Here is a 26088-nt window from a genome sequence, read left to right as displayed (position 1 = left end):
CTCAAGCCTCATAATTTTTATCTTGCTATCTTTTAGTATTTTGAATCTGTCTTTGTTGTTTCTGCCTTTTAAATTGGCTATGATTTTAGATTTCTTCACTCTGGTACTCACAAGAAAGCAGCAATATAAATATTTGAGGGCCTTTTTTGCTTATGCTAATTACTTTCTTTCCAAAAGAAAAAGTTGCATTGTTATATGGTAAACTGGTTTTGAACTGGTGAAATATTTTATGTTCTTTAGCTAGATATGGCTTGAACACTTCCTGCATATAGGAATTATGTCAAGGACCAACTTATTCTTCAGGGCCTTTTAACTGGAGCAGAGCTTTCCAGACTTTTCATGTTGGTGACACACTTTTTAGACATGCATCATTTCACAACACAGTAATTCAGTTTTACTAGCAAACTGGAGGTTAAAGTAGGAGGAGCATGGGGAGTGATCCCGTAACACACTTACACACTGCAGCCGACACAATAACCTGTCGCAACACAGAAGTTTGGAAAGCTCTGAATATGATAAGAATTCAACAGCCATAAGCATTACAGTCATACCTTGGTTTAAGTACGCTTCGGTTTGAGTACTTTCAGTTTAAGTACTCCGCGGACCCGTCTGGAATGGATTAATCTACTTTCCATTACTTTCAGTGGGAAAGTACGCTTCAGGTTAAGTACGCTTCAGGTTAAGTACAGACTTCCGGAACCAATTGTGTACTTAAACCGAGGTACCACTGTACTTTATTATTTATTTAAAATACACCCCACCCCCCAATCAGTTTAACAAAACTCTCAGGGCAGCTCAAAGCAGTCATAAACAGTAGCCATGCAAGTTTCATTTAACATGTCATCAGCTTGAGCAAATTCCTAAACCCATGTTCCTGAAATAATGTTGATGGAAGTGGCCTGAACTAAGCCAATCCAAGACCTTTATTTCCTAACCTTTGAACAGTATCTTTTGTTAAATGTAACGTTCTTGTAGATATGACTTTTAAAAGTGGTCTGATAGGGTCATGTTGACACTATTAGAGATCATAATTGGTTACATTAGAGAGAGTAATGGTACATTAGTCTATTGCTTTCCCACCTGCTTGTTCTCTGCTCCTAATCTATTTTCTCGCAAGTCCCATTTCCTCCCACAGGATTCCAAACATGTGTTAACCCTCAGAGGTATCTTGGGAGAGGTGAGGTGTAGCAGCAAAGTAATATGAGGGCATGATTAAGAACTGTCTCCTCTCTCCTCTCCCCCGTTGCTGCTTCATTCTAAATCAACTCCTGAACTGGCTTTTCCCTACAAAGCAGAGTTGATCATCAGGATATCATTACTTACACGTTTGTGTAGTTTAGACCCTAAAATTGTATTACATGGTCTAATACATGCATGTTTAAAAGTGCAGTAGAAGTCATAATAATGAAACATTAAAAAGTTTAATAGTTAAAGTTGGTGACATTTTGCTGTTGTTACAAAAATTTAGCTCTAGAATATAATTTAATACATAATGCAGCTTTAGTATTAGTACCGCTATATGTAATACAGACATAACAAATAAGCTCATACACCCTAGTGTGTGTGTGTGAGAGAGAGAGAGCATTAGCCATGCCCAGCAGTGGCATGCAGCCCACAGTGCATTGTGTATTGGGAAATTTTCAGTGCACATGCGCCTGGGGAACATGTAACATGAAACAGTTGTTTAATACTGTGTCTGAAGCACATCAGTGTGGTAATGAAATGAATAATCTCTCAGTAAAGTACCTTAGTTAATTCTGATGCAAACCTTAAAAGTATATCTAGTTCAACCTCTGCTCTTATTTGTTGTTTTTTAATTTGAATGATACTTTGTTTCTTGTTTCTGCTGAGTTATAACACACATCACCATTTGTAGGTGAAGTCTGTGAAAACTGGATCAGTCTTCTGGACCATATGCTGCTGCCTATCCTACTTTTACATGGTAAGTGGTATCCTAAACTAATGTACATAATTGATTTTGAAATTATTTACAGTGGTCCCTCGACTTACGAATTTAATCCGTTCCGAATGCACATTCGTACGTCGAAAAGTTTTTAAGTCGAAAAAAGCGGTTTCCCATAGGAATGCATTGGAAACGGAAAAATTCGTAAGTCGAATAAACCGCATCTAAAATTCATAAGTCGAGAAAACCACATCTAAACCGCAACGGGTTTCCTTTCGGATGTCGAAAAAAACATAAGTGTGCGGCCTTTTTTTTTCATTTGTAACTCGAAATTTTGTAAGTCGAGTACTTCGTAAGTCGAGGGACCACTGTATTGGCAGAACCCAAATGTGCAAGTCACATTCTTTATTGGTACACTGTAATTGCTTTTAGTAATAGTATATTGGAGCAACATTTAAAGATAGAAAAAAGTCTATTGCCACTTGTCTGAAAACACTGACTTTGTATATATGGTGGTAGGTTTGAAAGGTTTGTTTAACAGAAAATGCTTCTTCACTTTAGAGAATTGGTTTGCATTTTGTATCTTGATTGAAGTCAGTTGAAGATATATTGTAAGCATGCCACTCGCCCGGTTTGCACCTCACATCAAAGAGTAAATTAGCAGCATAGTTGTGCACCCTATTAAAATGTTCCTGCGGCACTTAGCGTATGCTGCTGCACTGAGAATGAAAGACGCCAGAGTCATCCAAACCAAGGCTCCTGGTTAGTTTCTTCCAAATAAACCATGATCTGCAAGTGATCTGCAAATCTTGGTCACCACAGGCATTTGTTTGAACAACACAACAGGCGAGATTCTGTTTATTCCGCAGTATGGCGTCAGCAAGAGAGGTGTGCTGTGGGTACTTTAGAGCAGCGTGCATCAGCACATAGCTTGTTTTAAACTTATGCCTTACTGTGGTGTGTGAACTAGGTCTCTCTAATCCTAAAGACCAGATGAACTAATTTGTGCTGCTGCAAGACTATTCACTGCAGTCTTTAAAATCCAGCAGAAAGCATTTGTTCCAATGGGGAAAATCTAAAATGTGTGGAAGATAGATCTTCACCTGGCACTGCAGCGATCTTAATGAGGGTGCCAGGAGAGTCTCATTGGGGAAGGATGCTCCATTTTCAGAGCACCTCCATCAAAAATGCCCTCTGCTTAGTAACCACCCACTTCAGCTCTTAAGGGAGACGGGGAAAGAACCCGGAGAAGGGCCTCAAGTGACTTTCTCAAGATCCAAGCAGATATATTTATGGAAGGATGTAATAGTTTCAGTACTATAGCTAGCACTAGCCCTTTATTTAAAGTACTTCACCCCGGATTTTGATATATATGCTAGATTATTAAAGAAGTGGGGGTTTTTTCTTAAAAGTTGCTTCATTTGGAAGATAACAGATACTTGGTTGCCATATGTGTGACCAAGCTATCAATGGTGCATAAGGTGTGGGTGCTACAGATCTGTTCACTAGCGTTAATCACTATATCCTTTCATTGCAGAGGAAAACATTGCAGTTCTTATTTTGACATTGTTGGTAAAGTGAATAGTGCCTCTGAAATTCAACTAACTGGCAAATTGCTTAATGTTGCAGGCTTCTTAATTGGAGTTAATAAGTTCCTGCTTGATAGTATGTCCCCCATTTTATTTACTCCTTTATTAAGTTTACAAATGCATTATAATGTATTATATATAAATTACAAAAGTAGTTCCTTATGTTAATACATAATAATTCATATTAGCAGTAGTAAAGTGATGGTATTTATAATTTTTTGGAAAACATTTCACTGAGAGCCATGACGTAAAATGTAACTAAGGCATACCCAGAGTAGATCCAATGAAATCAATGGACTTAATTAAGTTAGTTAAGTCCATTGAATGGGTCTACTCTGAGTATAGCTAACGTTGAAGGTCACATACAATGTGTATAATCTGTGTAAAGGACTAGTTGAGGAGGAATAAGTAGAAAATGCTTCCTGGATCTGCTTTCTACTAAAATCCTTCTTTCCTGTGGATTTTCCTTGTGGCCTCGTTTATCTTGTCTTGAAGACAAAATTTAATTCATGTTGGTTAGTTTAATGGTTTAACAATATTGTGTATAAAGTAGTATTATGTTCTGATATGTTTATTTTTCAGGTTTCTGCATGGGGTGGTTATGTTTTCATCATCAACCTTATTCCACTGCATGTATTTGTGCTCCTGTTGATGCAAAGATACAGTAGGAGGGTCTACATAGGTGAGTGTTTTGATTTGCTGAGATTGAATGAAAAGTGGGGTTTTTTCCAATTCTTAATCATATTACTTCCTTTTTCAATTTAAACGACTATGAATTTAACTTAATTTAAGTAGTTACCATATTTTTGTCTAGTTACAGGCAAAATCGTAAAATAGAATTATTAGAATTCTAATAAGGTTATTAGAATTATTAGATTTGTTTTACTTTTTAAATCATGTTGCATTGCATTGGTTATTGCTTGTGCCATAAGGAAGCAAATTTGTTTGTTTATTTATTAATTTATTTATTACAAATAAGTATGCTTAAGGTAGCTAATAACCAGAATAATAATACTTCAAAATGAACAATGTAAAGTGGTCCCTTGGTTTGCGGACCCAATCCGTTCTACGGTGTCATTCACAACCCCAAAAGTCTGCAACCCGAGCAGCGATAGAGCGCATGCACGAAAGCGTGATAGAGTGCTTCTGCGCATGCACGCGCAGCGGAACCTGGAAGTAAACACTTCTGGGTCCGCCGCGTTCGTATCCTGAAAGAACGCAACCTGCAGCGGACGCAACCTGAGGTATGACTGTAGTCTAAACAAAACAAAATGTAGTTTAAAAAGATAATTTAACATGACAATCATTCATCTCAAGACAATTTTTTAGAAATGTATGCAACATTCATACTATTACCAGTGTGTGACTGAATTGTTTATATTGGGACTGACGTAGCTGGTATTGAATGACAGTTGATCATCCCAGTGCAATGATATCAGTCATTGTCCCTGCATGTGGCTTTGATTCCACCCTGGGAAGGAGGCAACTAACCTCTCAGTCTCTGTCCCCAGTAGGAAGGGACAAGTGTGAGGGGAGCTTTATACTAATCTTGTCTGCTTCCCTGTACAATTTGGTGTGCTGAAGCTGATGGATGCCATGTATTAGACATTGCTAGGGCTTTTTATAGGGACCCAGGTGGCGCTGTGGGTTAAACCACAGAGTCTAGGGCTTGCTGATCAGAAGGTTGGCGGTTCAAATCCCTGCAACGGGGTGAGCTCCTGTTGCTCGGTCCCAGCTCCTGCCCACCCAGCAGTTCGAAAGCACATCAAAGTGCAAGTAGATAAATAGGGACCGCTCCAGCGGGAAGGTAAACGGCGTTTCCGTGCGCTGCTCTGGTTTGCCAGAAGCAGCTTTGTCATGCTGGCCACATGACCCGGAAGCCGTCTGCAGACAAACGCCGGCTCCCTCGGCCTATAGAGTGAGATGAGCGCCGCAACCCCAGAGTCGGACACGACTGGACCTGATGGTCAGGGGCCCCTTTACCTTTACCTAGGGCTTTTTATTAAAAAAAAGGTCAACTGCACAGTGGAAAAACTGCAATTCTTCTGTGCTAAAAGGTGACATGCTACAATGAATTGTATTCTGTAAATATGTGTTCTTCGAATGGAGATAAGTCTCTGGTGTTGCCTTTTACTATTAAAAAGCAATCAGAATGCTGGGCACTGTAGCACTAATATTGGTGATAAAACACTTCCTGCTCTTACAGTTTGCATTTTGAATACCTGACTTTATATGATGTCAGGTGATTGACTGATGGTCACCTGACAAAAATTGGACTGAGGAGGGTATGTGATTCAGTATCTCGCCCCTGACATTAACGTTCCACATATAGCGAGCAGCAAGAAAGAATGAAATTTTGTGGGAAAGAAACTTGGTATGGTTTTCTTTTTTGCAGACACACATACAATAACAAAAAGACTAATGGGGCATCGCAATCTTATTCAGGATCATTTGATGTTCACAGAACTTTTTCAGAATGTAAATTCTTTGCCAGAATTGGACATATTTCATGGCTTTTGTAAATGGATGTAAACTGAGATTCTATTTGACCTACTTGGCATCATAACTACAATGCTGACTAAACTCCTGCTGACTGCTCATGCATATTTGATGCAGAGTTATTGATGTTGACATCAGTGTGACTACTTTTGAATCAGTTTAGGAATATTGCAGAAGATCTTCTGCAAGTGCTTAGCTGCAAAAGGTTACAGTGCTGAATAAAAGGAAAAAACCTTCATAAACAGAATAAGCTTCCTATGATCTATTTTAGAGCAGTCTAGCGGTAAAGGTAAACATTTGCAACAGTAGTAGACAAATATTTGTCACAATTTAGAGCTTTTAAATCTAGTTTCAAATAACTTTAAGAGGATATATACATGCAGAAAGCTAGTTTGAATCAGAAGCAACATTGTAGGCTTAATTCTGCCCAAGGACATACTGACTTTAAGAATAGAATTTGGTCACATTGAACAAAGTTGATTGTCTTTCAGTCTTTTTCTCTCTTTTTTGTTTAGGACAACAGGTTTTTTGGCTTGTTACTTTCAAGCAATATTAATGTAAACATAATTTTAAGTGATACTTCACTATAGCTGACTTCCATACTAAAGCAGCTGGCAGAATTTCAATGTTCAAGTTTATCAGCTAGTAATTAATAACACATTTCAAGGAAAATGAACAATATAATGGAAATAGTCAGACTGAATTGTAGGACTATTTATCATTCTATACTCAATGAGGATTGATCATGCCCAGTGGCTGTAGAATACTGATTATCTGTTAGAGGAGGGGGGAAAGCAGAGGAAGGAGAAATACAGTGGCTATCCTGGAACAGGGTGTATAGGAGTCACTCTTATGCTGCAGCATCTTTTTTTAGGTCCCACTTTTAATGCATATTTCATAGAACAATGCTCAGTAGCCAATTATATGGATATCCAGTGGACACGAGAGAACTTGTGCTTCCTTTTCTTGCTGCGGTGTCTCTCACCAGTCTCTTCTGTAGGGTACTCCAACCCTCCAAAGCAGTTTGGGGGGAGGCACGTGGGGAAGTAGAGGAGGGGCTAGTTCCATAGTGCAAGTGGAAGCCTTTTACAAAAGCCCATTACACAAGCAGGATGACACCGTGGGAAGTTGCTCGCTAAGATAACCAGTAAAATAGTAGGCACATTGTATTACTTTTCTCATATCACTGTTTTTAACTTCATATGCAAATGTAATGTCCTTTGTTGGTTGAGGAAAATAAAATTTATTCTTATGCTGTTTAGAAAGACAAATAAGTGATGTGCTTATAAATAGCAGGATTTCTTCAAGTGGAACAAAGTAGACCCATAACTTCTTTTTTTACATGGTTTTTCACATATCCATTTGTTAGAATACTTAATTAGCTGGACAGTTTTGTTATTAGCAAATGGGGTTTGTATTATTGAGCAGCACTGAAACTGCCTTGTAGGTATTTCACTAATTTCATCCTAGTCCTTTTGAGTGTAGGATTGAATGTTTTGTGAGGAGATAATGAATAACTAAGATATCAGGTATTACGTTTAGAAAGGTAACAGCAATCAGGATCACCTTGATAGATGGACATTGTTGTTACGGTGTATTTCCAAAAGATTCAGCTAGTGAGAACAGCCCATCCTTCAATTTCTAACTTCTCTGAGACTGTATTCTGACAAAGGTGTCCTCAAAAAGAAAGTTGTGTGGTGGAAGATTTTCAAAAGTACTTAGTGTATTTAGGGAAGACTAGCAATGCTGTGTTTGCTGCCAAAGGACTGGTAAGGGATGGTGCAAAAATATTGTGTCTTTATATTCTGATAGCCGTTAACTGAAATGTGTAAAGCAGTCAGTAAATGAATTTCTGTGCTGCTGAAATACACCCAAGGCTCTTAGCTAGAGCTGCTGGTGAGTGTGAGCTAACCATACCAGGAAGTCTGAGAAAGGGAGGTCCAATGTGCATTTGCAATTCAAGCTAACTGTGCACACCATCTAATTATACAGTCCAGACCTGACTGTTCTGCTTTCATCATGCTGTGATGTACCTAAAGAAGCAAGCTCATCAAAACTGAATTACTTCAAGGTGAAGTTTTTATAATTAAAAACTCTTTGGCAAGAGATATGCAGAGGTTAAGAGGAGGCTGCTAATCCTTTCCCCATCTGATATCTGATATCTTCCTACCAAAAAAGAAATCTGGTTCAGAGTCTGCTTTCTGGCCAAATAGGAAAAAGTAGTTGGGGAAAGAGTTATAGACAAGCAGCAACAATTGTCGTATTTTTCGCTCCATAAGATGCACCTAACCAAAAGACGCACCTAATTTTTTAGAGGGAAAGCCCTGGTTGGGGGGGATCAGCTCAAGGTTGTGCAACTTCTTTTGTAAATGGGGAAAGTCCCATTTTTTTTTTGAGCACCAGCTCAAAGTTGTGCAGTTTTTTTGCTTAGGGGGAAAGCTCCATTTGTGAGGATCAGCTCAAAGTTGTTGAGCTTACCTTGCAAAGGGGGAAAATCCTGTTTTTATGGGTTCAACTCACAGTTCTGCAGTTTCTTTAGGAAAGGAAAGGGAGCCATTTCTACAGTTTCCAGACAGATAATCTAATCAGCCAGTCACATGTCGTTGGGGAAACACAACAATGGAGGCCTGGGCAAGGGGGCTGGCCGTGGAGCTAGCGTCTCTTATCTCCCTCCCCAATCTCTTGCAATCAGCTGCTCAGTGGGTTCCTTTAAACACCCTCCTTCCCTCTTGTTAGCCTTTAGCTCTTTCTAAAAAAAACAAGCACGACCTGCTTTTTGCCCCTGGGCAATTTGGCTCCAGGAACCATGCATTCGCTCCATAAGACGCACAGACATTTCCTCTTACCTTTTTAGGAGGAAAACCGTGTGTCTTATGGAGCGAAAAATTCGGTAAACCCCCCCCCCCAGCACTACCAGTTTGGGAATCCTGCTGGCTGATGAGTATCCTTTTTATCCCCTGCTAGCTTGTTTGCAGCAGAAGGCATCAATAGAGGATGGAGGAAAATTCTTTATGAAGGTATCATTGTGAAAAATATGTCAGAATTGCAAAGGATATTGGGATGGCATGGAATGGGTCTATATTCCCTTCGCACAGACTTAGGAATCTTATTAGCATTTTCATATGAGCAAACAGTAATAAATTTGTTTTTACAGCCATCTAAAGTGTAACTGGGTGGGGGCGTTGATGTGCAGAATTAATAAACTCTTGTAATTAGCCTAATGGAAGAACACAAAGCTGTAAATGCGACAATGGATACTAATTGCTGTTAAATGCCACAGGATGGCAGTGTTGCAATAATTTTGTGACATGGATTTCAAAATAGTGGCAGGCTTGACCTTTTTAGAGATGTGTGTAGATATCTTGGTTAGATGAAAATATGGACCCTGAACTGAAAGAAAAAGGGGACAAGTTATGTAAAAATGTATGCCATTGATCACTGTGTGCTTCTGTGGTTTCCAACACATTGTCTATTGACTGAAATGTTTTGATAAATGAGTCTTAGCGAAACGAGTTGTGTTGTGCGAAGTTCATGACATTTGAAATAAAGCTGCTTGATTGAGGATGTAAAAGTGTAATGAACATAATCCACAATTATAAGGAAAGCTGGTAGAGGTATGTTGTGTTCATAAACTGGGAAAATATCAAATATATTAGCAGCTTTATTCTGAATATCCAGTTTTACAAGGGCATTGTCATGTCAGCTTGCCTAGATGGATCTGCAAAGAAAAAATAGTTGGCAATCTACACACAATAATTATTATACAAGCTGGTTAAGCTCACTTTTGCTGTATTTTGGGCATCCACAAAAATGCATGTTATGAAACTAAACTGCTTGGTGCCCAAATATCTGTAGGTGCGCCTGCTCCAATACCAGGCAATGCAATCTTTAAAATTGGTGGCAAGGGGAGGAGCCTCTGTTTGGGTCCAGGTCAGGGTTCATAAGTGGGGGGGGGTGTAGAAGGACCTTCTCTGTGGTGCGGCCTCAACTTTCAAATAATCATCTTCATTGTGTCTCCCTCATTGTTGGTTTTTAGATGTCAATTGAAAACATTTTTATTTATACAGGATTTTGCAGTTTCATAATTGGAAGTTTAATCCTCAGCAGCAATATGTGACTTTGTGTTTTAATTATTTTGTTTAATTTTAGCTCATACAACACAATATAATATCACCAAGGCAACTATCTGTAAACAAACACTAAAGATCCATAAAAATTGCAAAAGTAGTTTCTTTCCCAAGTAGGTTTTACCTTGAACAATTGCGAACACAGTAATAGAGTCCACTTGTGATATATCAGTGGTTCAGTGCTTGGAAGTCATTCCATTATCAGACGACAAACTGAAGGACATGGTCCTCTTTCTATGCTCTTCCCGATGGAAAGATGCAGATGGGGACAGATACACCCCTGCTTTAAGTCCTAAAATTATGAGTACTGCTTTTAACTCTGTAATATTTGTCTTCTCCCTCATAATTTTAAGCACAGACAAAACCAAAACTTCCTCTCTGTGCATACTAATTTTCCTTTTTTGCTGTTTTTCATTCACAGCATACAGTACTTTCTATATTGTGGGCTTGATATTATCCATGCAGATACCTTTTGTTGGATTTCAGCCAATAAGAACAAGCGAACACATGGCAGCTGCAGGTAAGAAAATTATTATTATTTTATATATTAAATTTACTATATGTTGCCTTACACCAGAGCCTCAAGGCAGTCTACAATAAAAAATATTTAGGATCCAGTGCACCTCAGAAAATCCCTAAATAAAAGAATAGTTTCATGCATTGAAAATACTCACTATGAACGTGTAACTCTGTATCATAATTAATCACCAAGACACTTTTTTGGCTGGTAACCAAATGACAGCCAAAGGTGGCATATTTGAACTAAAGGGATCCACAAGAGAATTGGAGTTTTTGTTTACTTATGGGAGCAGAGTATTGAATGAATGGCGTACCTCACTGAAAGGCAAAATATACCATATAAGCAGTTAAAGGATAGTAAATATGTTTGTATGTGATGCCAATAAAAGGTTTGATGATGATGATATTCCTCTCCTGCTTACAATCCACACACCCTTGACTTCCTATGTCCTTTGCATAAGGATTGAAATCTTGTTTGAGAACTTAAACCAAGGTTGTCTTTCTTTAATCAGGTGTATTCGCACTGCTGCAGGCCTATGCCTTCTTGCAATATATGAGAGACCGGCTTACAAAGCAAGAATTTCAGACCTTGTTCTTCTTGGGTATATCTCTAGCTGCTGGAGTTGTATTCTTGAGTGTCATCTATTTAACGTATACAGGTAAATCATACAAAAGAAATGTGTTTCATTGATAAATAGAGTTTCAGATAGTCCCTGAGTAATCCACAAGATTCAATGAGCCCTTCAGGCCTCCCAACAATGTTTGCATGATGCAAAAGAAACTTCAGCAACCTTATTTATAGAAACAGCATTTGGTGTAATAGCTGACTTTTTGCACCCATTAAAGCATTTTCAAAGCAGCTTGCTTTTTAAAGGACTGATATTTCCTTCATTTTCTATTAGTTTAAAACAAAAAACAGTTGTCCTTCTTGAGGGTCTTTCTCCTTTTGAAACATGTGGAAAGTAGATATTGATCCAAGCCTTTCTAGAAATCCATAATAATGCTCATCTACTAACTTAAATTGTTTTGTTGTAATTTTCAGGTTACATTGCACCATGGAGTGGCAGATTTTATTCACTATGGGATACTGGGTAAGTAGGAATAGAAACAGCACCATACATTTAGGCTATGCTGAGTGGGTGACAGGTTTGATCCATTTCAGACATACCTCCTGAACTATGGTCTACTGTTATGAGAAAACTTTAAGCTTCCATTTGCTGTTTTAAACAATCTGCAGTTTCCCATTAAATCCAAATATGAGCATCTTATGCAAACCACGGTGAGTTCATTCAGTGGTTTCATACCTTGGTTTCATTCGAGCAAACCATTGCTATCTGTATTTGTACGTTGAGAAACTTCTGAATTGTTCCAGACGACAAGCAGAAGCATTAAACTTTCTCCCCTCACAGGTGAAGAAAGAGGGAAAGTGTTTCAGAGTTTATGTGTAGATAGATAGATAGATAGATAGATAGGATAGATAGATAGATAGATGCTTTATATGTTGTGCACATCAGTAGTAGAATTATGCTTAGCTATGAGTCCTGGAAGACCTGTTCCCCGCTTGCACCAGTGTTCAGTTGCATCTGACCAGAGTTTTCCTCCACTCATGTCTAAGCTGCCTCCCAGCTTGTTTCCTCACCCTAAGCTCTGGAGTATATGAGAGACCCAAGCGGGCGAGGCTACTTTGGGGGGCAATTGTTTCAACATCTCGAGCCATTTGTGGATGTTCCAGGGGTTAGTCAGGGCTTCAACAGGAGCGTCAATCATATCAGCCAGAAAATCCCCCAGAAACCCATTAGATTCATCAGTCTCTTGAGGGCGGACCACACTGATAGATCCCCTACCTCTACAGAGGGGGAAAGGTGCTGAAAATCTAAATCTAAATCTCAACAGGAAATGATCTGACCATGACAAGGAACTGATGTCACTATCCCCCACTTTTTCACCCTATTCCTGCCCAGTTGAGAAAAAGGGCCCAGAATGTAGCCTGCCATATGCATTGAACTGGCAGTCTGAGGGTCCTCAGCAGCACCTCTGAGACCAGCTCAAGCAGGGAAACTGCTGGGCAGAAAGGTGGGCAGATTCCCCCCACAACTGGACAGAGAGTGTGGAGAGGGAGAAATGAAATCTCTATAGACTACAGCAGGCACCCCCAAACTCTGCCCTCCAGCTGTTTTGCGACTACAACTCCTATCATTCCTAGCTAACAGGACCAGTGGTCAGGGATGGTGGGAATTGTAGTCCCAAAACAGTTGGAGGGCCGAGTTTGAGGATGCCTGGACTACAGCAACTCCCCCTCCCCAACCCTCAAGTCTGTCCTGATGCAGCACTGAGTACCCAGGTGGGCACAGCTAGGTGAGACCAACCCCACCCTACTCGCCCACCCAGGTTCCAGTGATGCAGGACCAGATCAGCCTCCTCATCCATAACCAAATCATGGATGAGGGAGGTCTTACTGAGAGCCAGCCTGGCATTCAGCAACAGCAACCACAGACCTGAGGGCTGGCTGATAGCACGGCCTCAATTCCCCAGGTTGGAGAAGGGGCTAGCACATGGCACAGTCACTAGCTAACTGCCTGTGCTGTGTGCCTCTTACCCCTAAACAGGGATGTGCAGGATCATTTGATCCACACACTTTGTTAAGGCAACATAGGGAAGCTTTGTAATGAGAATTGGTTTTGGGCAGTTTCTGCAGTTAAATGGAATACATTTTAGCTAAAAAATAAATAAGTAAATGTTAACCTACATATTTAAAGGTGTATTCAGAACATTACAGAAAAAATTGAGAAATGTTCAGTAGTCCTCGGTTGTACTATCTTTAGTAGTTTCATCACTTCAAAATAATTTGAACTGAATTTTTTTTAAACAAGGTATGCGAAAATTCACATCCCGATCATTGCCTCTGTGTCTGAACATCAGCCTACAACATGGGTTTCCTTCTTTTTTGATCTACATATTCTCGTGTGTACTTTCCCAGCAGGGCTGTGGTTCTGTATCAAAAACATCAATGATGAGAGAGTCTTTGGTAAGAAGAAGTAACCATCTTTTCAGAACTAAACTATGAGCTTTAGCTGAAATGCTGATGTCCTAGTTATTAGCTTAGATTCATTAGCTTAGTTTACTGCTGTTACTTCAGTGTTGGGTTAAATGTATTTCCTCAGGAAGTAGATATAATGTTTCTTAATGTGATTCCTTTTGATTGAACTTCATTTTAGAATGGCGTATACTGAATGCTTACACTGTGAATATACAAATACAACCTTCTCACTAAATGGCTAATGTAATTTTATGTATTATTTCATAAATTTATATACCACTTGATTATAAAGGAAAAAACCCTGAAAGCGGTTTGCAAAAAAAAAACAATAAAATGATAAACAATATGATTTATGGTAATTTAACTGATAGACTATTCATCAGCAAATACACTCTTCAGTTACTTTAGATAATTTTGTTTGCAAATTGATGACTCTCCTCATAATATGGTGAAATTCCAGTGATTGCAGAGGTGAGACTTGGTTGGTTTCAAATTGGGGGTGGGTGGGGAATCTTTCCATCACTGTAGTTACAGGTAATTTAAAAATGGGCATCGCTGTCCGTAGTTAGCTGCTTCTGAAGTTATACCTGTCTTTAGTTTGCACAAGCTTTCCACCAGTGTAGGGTTTGTATTAGTCTGCATTTTAATCCAGTACAAGAAAATGATTTTCTTCAAATTAATTTTTAAAATGCTATTAAAATGCTGCTTGTGAGAACTTTTGAAAACTTCTTTCCCTTCTAGCTTTAGTGCAGTCAAGTTTCAGGAGTTCACAGAAACCTTGTGGAGTAATTTATATGCTTTGGTAAAGCTACTCTTTTATCCTTCAGATCCTAGTAAAGTGAGATGTCTTTTAGCAAGATTACACACATATAGACTTGGTTCTGATTAATTTTCCATGTTTTTTTTTTATAAACAACTGAATCCCTTTTTTAAAGTTCAAGAATATAATGTATTTCAAAGGTAGATTCAATTCTGCACACACAGCAGATTTTAGGAAGCAAATCTGCAAGCTTCTTCAAGTGTACAGTAATTGTGCTTATTTCTGAAGTGGATAGCAGAACTGTAATCAAGTTTTTAAAATGTCCCATAGTAAATCTCATTGTCTTTATTTCTCTACAGTGGCTCTGTATGCAATCAGTGCTGTTTACTTCGCTGGAGTGATGGTTCGTCTTATGTTAACTTTGACTCCAGTAGTCTGTATGCTGTCAGCAATTGCTTTCTCCAATGTTTTTGAGCATTATTTGGGTGATGATATGAAGAGAGAGAATCCACCAATAGAAGATAGCAGTGATGAGGACGATAAAAGAAACCCAGGAAATCTTTATGATAAGGTGGGACTTGAAGATCTAGATGGCTTCCGTTTTTAGATGTTTTTTAAAATAAATGAATCCACGTTAAAAGCAAAAACAGAGAGAGCAAAATGGTTGCACGTGTAGTGCTTCTGTTCTTGCCAAGGGGTTCTGATTCCTCCATTTTTCCCCCTCCCCCCAATTTTTCATCTCCTTCCATCAGTCATGCTCACTGAGCATATGCGGTCTTCATTGGCTTTTTTTCTGGGGAAGCAGTGGACACACTACTGCTCTGTCGCTGCTACATTAAAATGTTAGATAGCTTTCAGTTCCATCCCTGGGGACATTGTAAAATAGGCTCTCGGTATCAACCAGTTCTTTCTACCCTTTATAGATGCATCTCTCTCCATTCCCTTTCACACTTGGTTGTCAATTGTTTCCTTTCAGTCTCACAGTGGGATTGTTTTGGAGGTTCATTCCTTTGTTTGTTTTGACTAAAGGTGGTGTGTTTTTTTTAGCAGTGTAGCTTTTAGCTGCTTCCTATCTGCGCTAGTGAATGCAGGTTATTGTACATAAGCATGACTACAAAAAGACTTGAACCCTTTTTAGAAGGGTGATGTTGCTTCCCAACTTTTGCAGTTAAAATGAAAAATGTAAGGAAACACAATCTCATTCATGCAGATGTTAAATGTGGACAGATTTATGCCATCTCCACCACATGCTTTTGGGGGGGAGGGACTGTTTTTGTTTGAGAGACATCAACAATTACTGGCATGCTATTAAAAAAACCCAGTAGAAGACAGCTTCTGACATCCCTAATAGACATTTGTCTAGCACATAACTTGGAAGACAACTCATGAGGGAGGGCTCTAGAAATGTCGCTTTATTGTTGAATACAGCTCTTGTAAACCCTAAAAGCCTGGCATAAGCCCCAAAATTCTAATTTGTTTTTGTTCAGGCAGGTAAAGTGAGGAAACACATATCTGAACAGGAGAAAACGGAAGAGGGTCTTGGGCCAAATATCAAGAGCATTGTGACAATGTTGATGCTAATGCTGCTGATGATGTTTGCTGTCCACTGTACATGGGTAACTAGCAATGCCTATTCCAGTCCCAGTGTCGTCCTGGCTTCTTATAATCATGATGGGTAAGGCTCCCCATTTTGTATGCATTTTAGTGTGAGTTTTATGATTGTGTGAGAATGGTTAGGAATGTAAAACACATCACGTGACACATTGGCCTGACCCATTGTCCACTGACTCGTAACTTCTGGCTTAAACTACTGCAAATTCAGAATGCCGTTGAGGTTGTTGGCTAGTTGCAGCTAGTGCGTAATGCAGCAACTCGATAGCTCACTGGGGTATCTTACTACCACCATGTTATGCCGCTGCTGGAAGAATTGCGCTGGCTGCCAGTTAGCTACCAGAATTTGAGATGCTGGAAGTGATGTGCAAAGCCCCATACAGCTTGGGTCCAGGATGCATAAAAAAATCACCTTACTACTTCAATACACAACCAGTCACTGCTCTCTGCAAGAGCATCCTGCAGATGCCCTCCCACCAGGAGGCTCATTCTGGAGGATACAGGAATTGGGTGTTTAGCATGACAGCAGCTACCCTTTGGAAGTCCCTTATGTTACATATCAGACAGACATCATCTGTATTTTTGACACCTTTGGCAGACTTCCTTTTTCAACAAGCCTTTTAAGTGGATATTTTTTTCCTAGTTTGTACTTTTTGGATAGGAAATTGCTTTTATATACGAAATTGCTTTGCATATGCTTTTATTTTTCCTTTTTAAATTATATTTCCTTTTAAAGTTATATATTTTCTCACAAAAGTGACCCAAAACAGTTTACATAACCAATAAACAACTTTGTATAACAACCAACCAATGAAACCTGTAAGCCCAACCATACACATAAAGGCAGGTCTTACAGATCCCGCTCCACTAAAAGAGGCTACAAATATCTGAAACCCTTTATTCATTCACTTTAAGATGCTTTATAGCAAGCAATTCATAAATGGAGTGGAACAAATAAGATCTAATCAAAGTGAGTCTGCTTTCCGATGAAACAGTGTTGTACTTTCTGGGTTTTTTTTTCTGTTGCAGCACCCGAAACATTTTGGATGACTTCAGAGAAGCCTACTATTGGCTAAGACAAAACACAGATGAACATGCCAGAGTAATGTCTTGGTGGGATTATGGCTACCAGATAGCAGGAATGGCAAATCGGACTACTCTAGTTGACAATAATACTTGGAATAACAGCCACATAGCCCTGGTATGTAGAGGTACTTCTGTTTATTAAGAACTGTGTTGACAGAACACGTGGCTCTAGATTTATAAACAATTACATTTTGATATATGCCGAAGATTGCTTTCCTTTATGTTGCTGTATTTTGTGCCTTAACTCCAAGATCATGTTTGAGAAATGTTCGTTTTCTAGGTTGATGGTGATATCTAATAATATAGAATTTGAAACAGAAAACAGTGTTTCAACTTTTATTCTCAATAAACATTGAGATATCTACCTGGCCTTATCCTGTTTATATCCACAGCCTGTCACCTGTGTTAAAGGACAATGACCATTATCACTACTCCCTCTGGACTCCTCTTGCTGAGAGGAACAGCAGGGGAAAAGTATATTCTAACGGGGCTTTGGCTGTCTTCATAAAGAGTGGCCCGATTTATATAACAACATACCATGGTTTGTGACATCTTAACTGGGCCAGTGACTACAAAAATATGTGCTGTAGTGTTGCCACATTCTGAATGTGACTGACGTTTTAGGCTTGAAAGATATATAATTATAGAGTTTTATGTTTTAAGTTGTGTTTATACATATTTTAAGCCAACCACTGACTCGTGTAATGGAGCAGCATGCAGGTGTCATTAAGACATTCTTTTAGTTAAACTCGATGCTACGATTATTTCAATTCTGTATTTCACACTGGATGAAATTACCTCTAATAGCATGGGCTAATGCCATTAGCATGTCATTTAAACATTCTTTTAGTTAAACTCACATTGTATGAAATGACCTCTAATAGCATGGGCTATTGATATATCTTGACTGGTTGGTTAATAACTGCCTTTTAGACAAGAACGCTTGCAAGTTTTAGAAATAACTCTCTTTATTGCAGGTAGGAAAAGCTATGTCTTCAAATGAGTCAGCAGCTTATGAGATCATGAAGAGTCTGGATGTGGATTATGTGTTAATAATTTTTGGAGGTGTAATTGGCTACTCTGGTGATGATATCAACAAATTCTTGTGGATGGTGAGGATAGCTGAAGGAGAACATCCTAAAGATATCAGGGTGAGCTGAAATATAACCCCCCCCCCCAAAAAAAGAAAAACACCCTTTAGTAATTATGTATGGGCTGTTGGTACAATCTATCAAGATATTGCTTCTAATTCTGCCACACTTCCATTGAGGAAATTTTCCTGATATATTCTCTGGATTCTAGGTACATCTCAGTAGAGCTATAATTAGATGGCATCCTAATAGTTGTAGTATTTTATGTAATAAATAATAGTATTTTATGTTGAGGAATTGATTCAAGTCAGGCCTTATCAGACATTGGTGCTATAGCATAATATACCTGATAAGATCAGTAGAAAGATGAAATAAGAACAAATTGCGGTCTATCCTTATGGACAGTGCTTCTTTCTTAAAAAAATTTTTAGGGGCGCTCTCATTTTTTACTCAAGAAAACCACCATTTTATACTTTAAATCAGGAAAAATGTACAGTAAAGGGACAAAAGTACAAAGATTCACAAAACTTTTAGGGGTATGTATACCCCTGCGTCCCCGTCCCCCGTCCCCTCAAAAAAGCACTGTTTTTGTTGTTCAGAAATATGTTTTTCTTGGTGACACAGCTGAATATTCTTACAGTTGAATAATCCAATAATTCAATTTCTGAATGCTTGAGTAATAATTTTGCTACCGTACCCACCTCAAAAATCATGGTTACGGCCTGTATAGGAAAAAAACAAGATTGAGCTCAAGTCTGTGAGAGTTAAGTCAGTTTATTTGAAGTAGAAACCAGTTACAGAATGTGGCTGCTAGACTGGTGACTGGGAGTGGCCACCGAGACCCTATAACACTGGTCTTGAAAGACCTACATTGGCTCCCAGTACGTTTCCGAGCACAATTCAAGGTGTTGGTGCTGAACTTTAAAGCCCTAAACGGCCTCGGCCCAGTATACCTGAAGAAGTGTCTCCACCCCCATCGTTCAGCCCGGACACTGAGGACCAGTTCCGAGGGCCTTCTGGCAGCTCCCTCACTGCAAGAAGTGAAGCTACAGGGAACCAGGCAGAGGGCCTTCTCAGTAGTGGTGCCCGCTCTGTGGAACACCCTCCCATCAGATGTCAAAGAAATTAACAACTATCTGACCTTTAGAGGACATCTGAAGGCAGACCTATTTAGGGAAGTTTTAATGTTTGAAGTTTTATTGTGTTTTTAATATTCTGTTGAAAGCCACCCAGAGTGGCTGGGGAAACCCAGCCAGAGGGGCGGGGTAGAAATAATAAATAGTTTTTGTTGTTTGTTGTTACAGCACCGCTTTATTTCCCATATTGTGGCAACATGCATAACACTAATTGTGTTTCTTTTTTCTCCCTAAAGGAAAGCGACTATTTTACTCCACAGGGAGAGTTTCGAGTTGATAAAGCAGGCTCTCCAACCTTGCTAAACTGCCTCATGTATAAAATGTCATATTACAGATTTGGAGAAATGCAGGTTAGTGAAATTTTGCTATCTTAAATGTTTCTTTGGGAAAAAATGTAGACCACTTAATCCAGAAAATCTCTAAGCGATATGTGCAATATAATTCTCAATAAAAATTAAAATCAGCAAAACTTTTAAAACTCAATACAGTGCTAGTTTTAAGAATTTAGTTTAACAACTAACCTGTGTATCCCTCAAAGAATCCATAGGGTTGTGTAGTCTTCCATTGGCAGAATAAGGATTGGGATGGTCTTCAGTGATTCCCCCAAACCTCTAGAGCAGATTGACAGGTGGGAAGGGGAATAGTATCAACCTGAAGAGTGCTTCAATCGCTGTTTAGTTGATGGGAGACTTACTGGATCAAATAGCCTTCTATCAAGATCCAGTGAGGGACACCCATTAGTATAGTATTATAGTACTTTAGTGCTAATATGATAAAATAGCCAAAGGGCTAAGAGGGAAAGGAAGTGGCAGTAGAGGTCAAATATGCTCTGAGCTCTTGTAACCCCAGGGTTAAAGGATCAGGTGGGTATTAACATCTGCATGGAGCTTTCATTATAAGTAACTAGGAAGAGCTGGTTAATATGGGCTTATATTACAAAGTTAAATAAAGGGCAGACAAATGTAATTCATTATATTATCTGTTATATTTCTTATGTGAAAGTTGCCGTAGATTGTAGATTTCACAGTACATGTTTCTTCTATGGGCTACAAGTTTGTATAATATGTATTTTAAGCTAATCTTTGAATTATTATTATTTTAATGCACATGCTATAGACCACTTTGGGGTTTCCTTAGAAAAAGAAATAAGGCATATAAGTTTTAAATTTAATACATTTAAGGAAAATGTCTGGATGGCGTAATCTGGAAGTTTAGCTTGGGTGTCAGTGGTATGACTCACAACTCTGCCTTTCAATTGCCATCATCTGATCCCAGGGAGGTGGTGTAAAATCGAAACTGGTGCTTGGGGGCGGTTTGGTATTGGATGCGGCTGATTAGGGGAATCAGATGGCAGATGTAGATGTGTGCAACCTATTTTGGATGAAATCAGAATCTTGTAGCAGCAGGTTCTCTTGTGAATGTAGCTCTCATCACCAAGCACCTTTTACCAAAACCTTGCCAGAAGAAATCTGGCATCCCGTTACTTACAGGCTTGATTACAGTAATGCAGAGGTTTTCAACCTTTTGGGGTCCACAGCTCCATTTTTTCTGCAGCACACCTGTGTGGCTCAGGAGCCCAGTTATGTCACCCCTTGCCTGCAGAGCACTTTTTGAACACCCAGCCTTGTGGAGTGTTCCCTTGGCCTCCTCTCCCCTCCCCTCTCCTTGGGAGTCCTCTGGGCAGCCACTGCTGCCACCCCTGGTCTCTGAGCTGCCCACCCTGCCCAAAAGAGAAGTGTCTCCCCGCATTGCCCCACAGGAGCCTGGGAAGCAGCCCCTGGCCAGCCCCAGAAGCACCATTTGCCTTGGGAGTTTGTAACCAGGTCTGCTTCAACAAACAGCCGTGCAAGCCTTTGGGAGGCAGAGACGCAAGAGGGCATCAGAGGAGAGAGGGCAGGAAAGAGGGACTGAGGCCATTGTTGCCCACAGCACCCCAGGGTGCCACAGCACAATGGCTGAAAACCACTGCTGTACTGTGTTACTCTTAACAGGGACTGCCAGCATTGTGAAGGTAAATAGGAGGTAAAAGCACACGGCAGTGATCCTTTAGCAACTCCCACTGGTATCAGTTTATTGGTTTTGACACAGCTTCTTGTAGGCGGTGAAGCTAATTTTATTCAGGGAGCCTTCTCCTATTTTGCCACTGGTGTTTTAACTTGCTTTTTGGTTGTTGTGGTGGCTTATATTTTTGATTTTATCATCAGCAGCTTTTTATTGTGAGGCTGGATGGAATCCTTTAAATCAGTCTCCCATTTCCAGCTCTTAGATTTGGTTCTAGGAAGAGATTACACATCTATAAATAAATGGGATAATAGTGTTCTTGGATAGTCCTTTTGTACTTTTTGTATTTTGCACTGTACACAAATAAAAATAAGAAACTTGTTGCAAGCAATTGCCATGGAACAGGGGGCTCCAGATTTTTCATGTAAATTGTACCCACATTTGAGGCCCAAACATTTAAATGTTATAGTTTTATACCGCAATGTAGCGATTTGAAGTTAAGGCCCCCATAACAATATCCTATTGTAAAATGTATGACAACTCATATATATTTAAGTAGAACTTGGAACACTGGGAGATATTTTTCGAAGTAGTACTTGGGTTGAGTTCTGTTCACAGGTTTGCATTTTATATCTTCAACCTAATGTGTGACATTAACTTTTTGTAGCTGGATTTTCGGACACCTCCAGGATTTGATCGCACACGCAATGCTGAGATTGGCAACAAGGACATTAAGTTTAAACATTTGGAAGAAGCCTTCACATCAGAGCATTGGCTTGTTAGAATATATAAAGTGAAACAACTAGACAACAGAGAGACACTGGATCATAAGCCTAGGCTAACCAACATTTTACCAAAACAAAAGTATTTGTCAAAAAAGGTGGGTTCCCAGTGAAATAGCCCTAAGGAGGTTCATAGTGTTACACAAATTTACCAACTATATGATTAGTTCTTTCTACTAGCCAGATGCAGAGAGAGTTTGTATCAAATATCAGACCTGCTTGATGGTAACCATGGTTAACTAACACTGACTAAGCATGTGAGGGCAACTAAATTCATTGTTGTGCTAATTGGCAGGCTGTCTCAGAATCTCTTGAAAATCCCAGCAAAGTGTAACAGAGTACTATCCAAAATACGTAAGTAGTGTTTTAGTAACTATGGCAGCTCACTGAGTAAAATGTGAAAGTGTCGTTCTGAAAAGTGATACCTAGAAATTTCAGAATGACTTTTTGTTTTTTTGTAAAATAATTAAACCTGGAGCTTTTGTTGACAGCTTGAGTGTCTTGCTTACTCCTTTTGAAATTGTCTTACACAGGTTTCATTTTTAAAGACTCATTTTTGTGTGCGCGCGCTACTCTACCCTATTGAATATAAAAGTGTTCAGGCATGGAAATAAAATCCTTTTAAACAAATTCCCCCATTTTTACATGATTCCTTGCAAAGTAAATAGAACCTTATGGACAGGCAATGTTTAATATTTTAGGAAGGTCACTTCAAGGGCAGAGTTGTATAGATTTAAGGGCTGGCTATATAAACTATTGATATTGTTGGATTTTGGAAAAGCATTCAAAGAGTAAATTAATAATTCGATACTTGAGTGGCAAGGACATATTCACACATTCCCATGTAAGCCACTAAATGTGTTTTCTGGCTTCTACTTTCATGCACAAATGTTTTCTGCTATACAGTATTTACTTCCCACTTGTCTTTTGAGTTCTCCCAGTTTGGTGCTCCTGGCTTCCTGCATGTACCTATTTTGCACATTTTTAGTGTCTTAAAAATCACTATACACACATAACACAAATCATATGGTAGTGACATGTTCATGTTGTGTTTAAAAGCATAGTATGAGCAACATATGAACACAATTTGCAATAGTTGCGAGGTTGGAATGTCAGTGCATTATACCATGTGGGGCTTTTTTCTTTCTTTCTGGCATTGGAGTCATACACGTTTTGGAATGAGGTCCTGATAATTTTCAGATTCAGTGTTGCAAATATTAGTTGTACTTGCTCTATGTTGACATGTACCTTTGCAGCAAAAAATCTTGTCTTAATTTTTGGAAGTCTTAAGATGAGCAAATCACATTTATAGTTTTGGAGATACGAGTGTGGATGAGTCAAGGATGTAGGGCTTAAAATAAGTGACAGCGGTATGCAACTGCAAGTCTTTATATTAGTTTTTTGCTTCCAGGAAAAGGGTCAGTTCAAAAATTTTCCCTTCCTTTGAGAGTGTAAGGTAAAGTTGCTTTTAGAATTAAGGATCTAAATTGTACTGTACCCTGCATATAATGGCCTTATAGTTTAACTTTTTGTTGTAGTGCCAGAATAGTTGTGTCCCAGTGATAAAGGAAATGACAGCCATATTTTTGTCAGTATATCAGACCCCAGGAAAAGTCTGTTACCTATCTTGCCTGCCATGTGGCAAGCAACCTTGCTTTAGCATATAATTATCACATCACTGTAATGGCTCCCACTAGCTCAACTATTTTGGAGAATCCAACCCAAGGTACATGCTTAAAATATTTGCGGGGGGCACAATTGTAGAAGGAAAAATGGATGCTGTGTTTGTCACCTTTTATTTTAAAAATAAGCTTAACACGAAGTACTAAACAGAAACCTATGTTAAGGGGTGTTGAGTAAATGTACATAGAAAATAAATTTATGAAGCCAGGTTGTTATTTATTAAATTTAGATACTGCCCTATCTCAGGGCAGGTTCACAAGATAACAGCCCAGTTCCTTTAAAAGATTATAAAGTTTAGTTTTTGAAAAGGTATTTAGTGTTAAAGGTTATTGTGACACACCAATAAAATGTAAAAAATATGGAGAAGAGAGTTCTGTAGCCCTTATGGGGGGGATCTGCCATAGATTAATAATCTAAAATATTTGTAATTTACTGCAAATCATCTACAACTAAGTTTTACCTGATTTAGGCAATGAAATTAAACACACTTACTAGGGGGTAAGTTCCACTAAGTACAGTTGGACTTGTCTCCGAGAAAACATGCATAGGATGGGGCTGTTAATAATTTCAGATTCTTAGGCCTGCCATTTTCCTAGCCCTGACCCCAAATGTAATATTTAAATATTCTAGAGCAATGCAGAACTTGATGTAGTCACTAGAGCATTGTAAGAAACTAATACACTATTCTGTTTTTCTTTTTAGACTGCCAAAAGGAAGCGTGGCTACATTAAGAATAAACTAATTTTAAAGAAAGGCAAGAGACCCAACAGGAAGACAGTTTAAATACACTGTAATGATTGCTAATATTGAAGCAGTTGTCCTTGAGATAACCAGTCTTTGCCTTTAGCTCAAGTCATGTTTCACAGCAACATGAGGGTACAGAACCATCATTGGTCCAGATTATTGTACAAAACTTTCAGGCAATGTCTGACTTTAAAATTTTTGGCTTATTGAGAACAGCTGTTTTAGATTTGTATTGTGGAGCAAGACTGAGCTGCTGTCCAGGTCTAGCAGCAGATTATTATTTTTTTGATTACTTTTTTCAACTGGTACATATTATCCTTCCAATCGATTGAATTTGGACTGGTTGCACCAAAGAGCCCTTTAATTCGGTCCTTGGCACATGCATACTTGTCAGTTTTTTTTAAGTAGTTGAGCTGAACAGCAATATCTTACTGGAATGGTGAAATGTATGAATTGACTAGCCTTGGTCTGACACTTTCAGGAGTGTGGATATTTTTATATTCAGCTACTAGGACTCCTTTAAAGGTATTTATTTTACAAGACTTCATGAAATGTACTCTCCTCTTGCTGTATGTTGTGTGCTGGACTGTAAACCAAGCTGCAGTTTCACTAATCACCGGACAGATTATATAATTGGATTATGCAACTTGTTTTGAGAAGAGGTGGTCTTGCTGCCCTTGTGCAGGTGTATTCTTGGACTATATAGGGCAAATCTTGTAGGTAGATACAAGGGCTAAATTTGTATCTTAAATCAGACACGACAGTAATGAATGCTACTGAGCACCCGAGCACCTGGCGTTCTCAGATCTTGCTTGTTTAGCTTCATATTTTCATTAAACCATAATTTGGCCTGTTAGGAGGTGTTTTTTTTTGACAAGTATCCAAAGGCTTTCTGTGGCTATTGAAAGGCAGATGGTTTATAAACCTGCCTCCATTTTCACAGGGTTGTGGAAATGACTGGCTTTTCTCCATATTATTATTTAGTGCTTCAGTTGATGGGAAACTTTTTGCTTGACTATGTGCTTTGTCTTTTCTATTTTATTAAAAAGACAATTATCAAGTGCACTAAATTATGGAGACTGAACACGTTCACTTTCCAACTAAAGGAAACCTTACAGACTTGAACATCCTTTAGTTATTTTAATAAAGTTAAATGTGTTTGGGGGTATGGCTCACTTGACCGCCACAGGACATAACTTCAATATAGTAAACAGCTTATACCAGATGTATTGGTGTAAAGCAGAATAGTATGTACCTTCCAAACAAACAAAAAATATCTATTGCTCAGTGAGAATGTTACTGCTGACTTTTCTTCTCAGATGTATAATTTTTATTTGTAAATTCATTTTTGAGTAAAGAGGTTATTAAATCAATAATGCAGTGGCAACATTTTCACAAAATAACAATCTGGATTTCTGACCCTTTGTCATTGAGATTATATTACTTTGTTGCTTTAAAGCTCAATGCAGACCCGTTGTTGACTATAGGGGAAAATAAAGTTAAATCAAGTTTTGTGTTAA

General features: G+C 38.8%; 1 protein-coding gene across 1 annotated transcript in view; it reads left to right on the top strand.

Moving 5' to 3' along the window:
• STT3B (STT3 oligosaccharyltransferase complex catalytic subunit B) overlaps window positions 1-26088 on the top strand; it is a 46085-nt gene extending 19997 nt beyond the window's left edge. The window contains exons 4-16 of the mRNA XM_035130074.3: window positions 1877-1942; window positions 4075-4174; window positions 10540-10638; window positions 11150-11296; window positions 11680-11728; window positions 13508-13662; window positions 14794-15005; window positions 15922-16109; window positions 17075-17246; window positions 18109-18282; window positions 19595-19708; window positions 22027-22239; window positions 24527-26088. Coding sequence (XP_034985965.1) covers window positions 1877-1942; window positions 4075-4174; window positions 10540-10638; window positions 11150-11296; window positions 11680-11728; window positions 13508-13662; window positions 14794-15005; window positions 15922-16109; window positions 17075-17246; window positions 18109-18282; window positions 19595-19708; window positions 22027-22239; window positions 24527-24607 — 1770 coding nt within the window. The 3' untranslated portion in view covers window positions 24608-26088. The remainder of the gene's footprint in view (window positions 1-1876; window positions 1943-4074; window positions 4175-10539; window positions 10639-11149; window positions 11297-11679; window positions 11729-13507; window positions 13663-14793; window positions 15006-15921; window positions 16110-17074; window positions 17247-18108; window positions 18283-19594; window positions 19709-22026; window positions 22240-24526) is intronic.

This window comes from Zootoca vivipara, chromosome 11 (assembly GCF_965207765.1).
Source record: "Zootoca vivipara chromosome 11, rZooViv2.hap1.1, whole genome shotgun sequence".
NCBI lineage: Eukaryota > Metazoa > Chordata > Lepidosauria > Squamata > Lacertidae > Zootoca > Zootoca vivipara.
The sequence above is the reverse complement of the archived record's forward strand: the minus strand, read 5'-3'. Positions and strand labels throughout refer to the sequence as shown.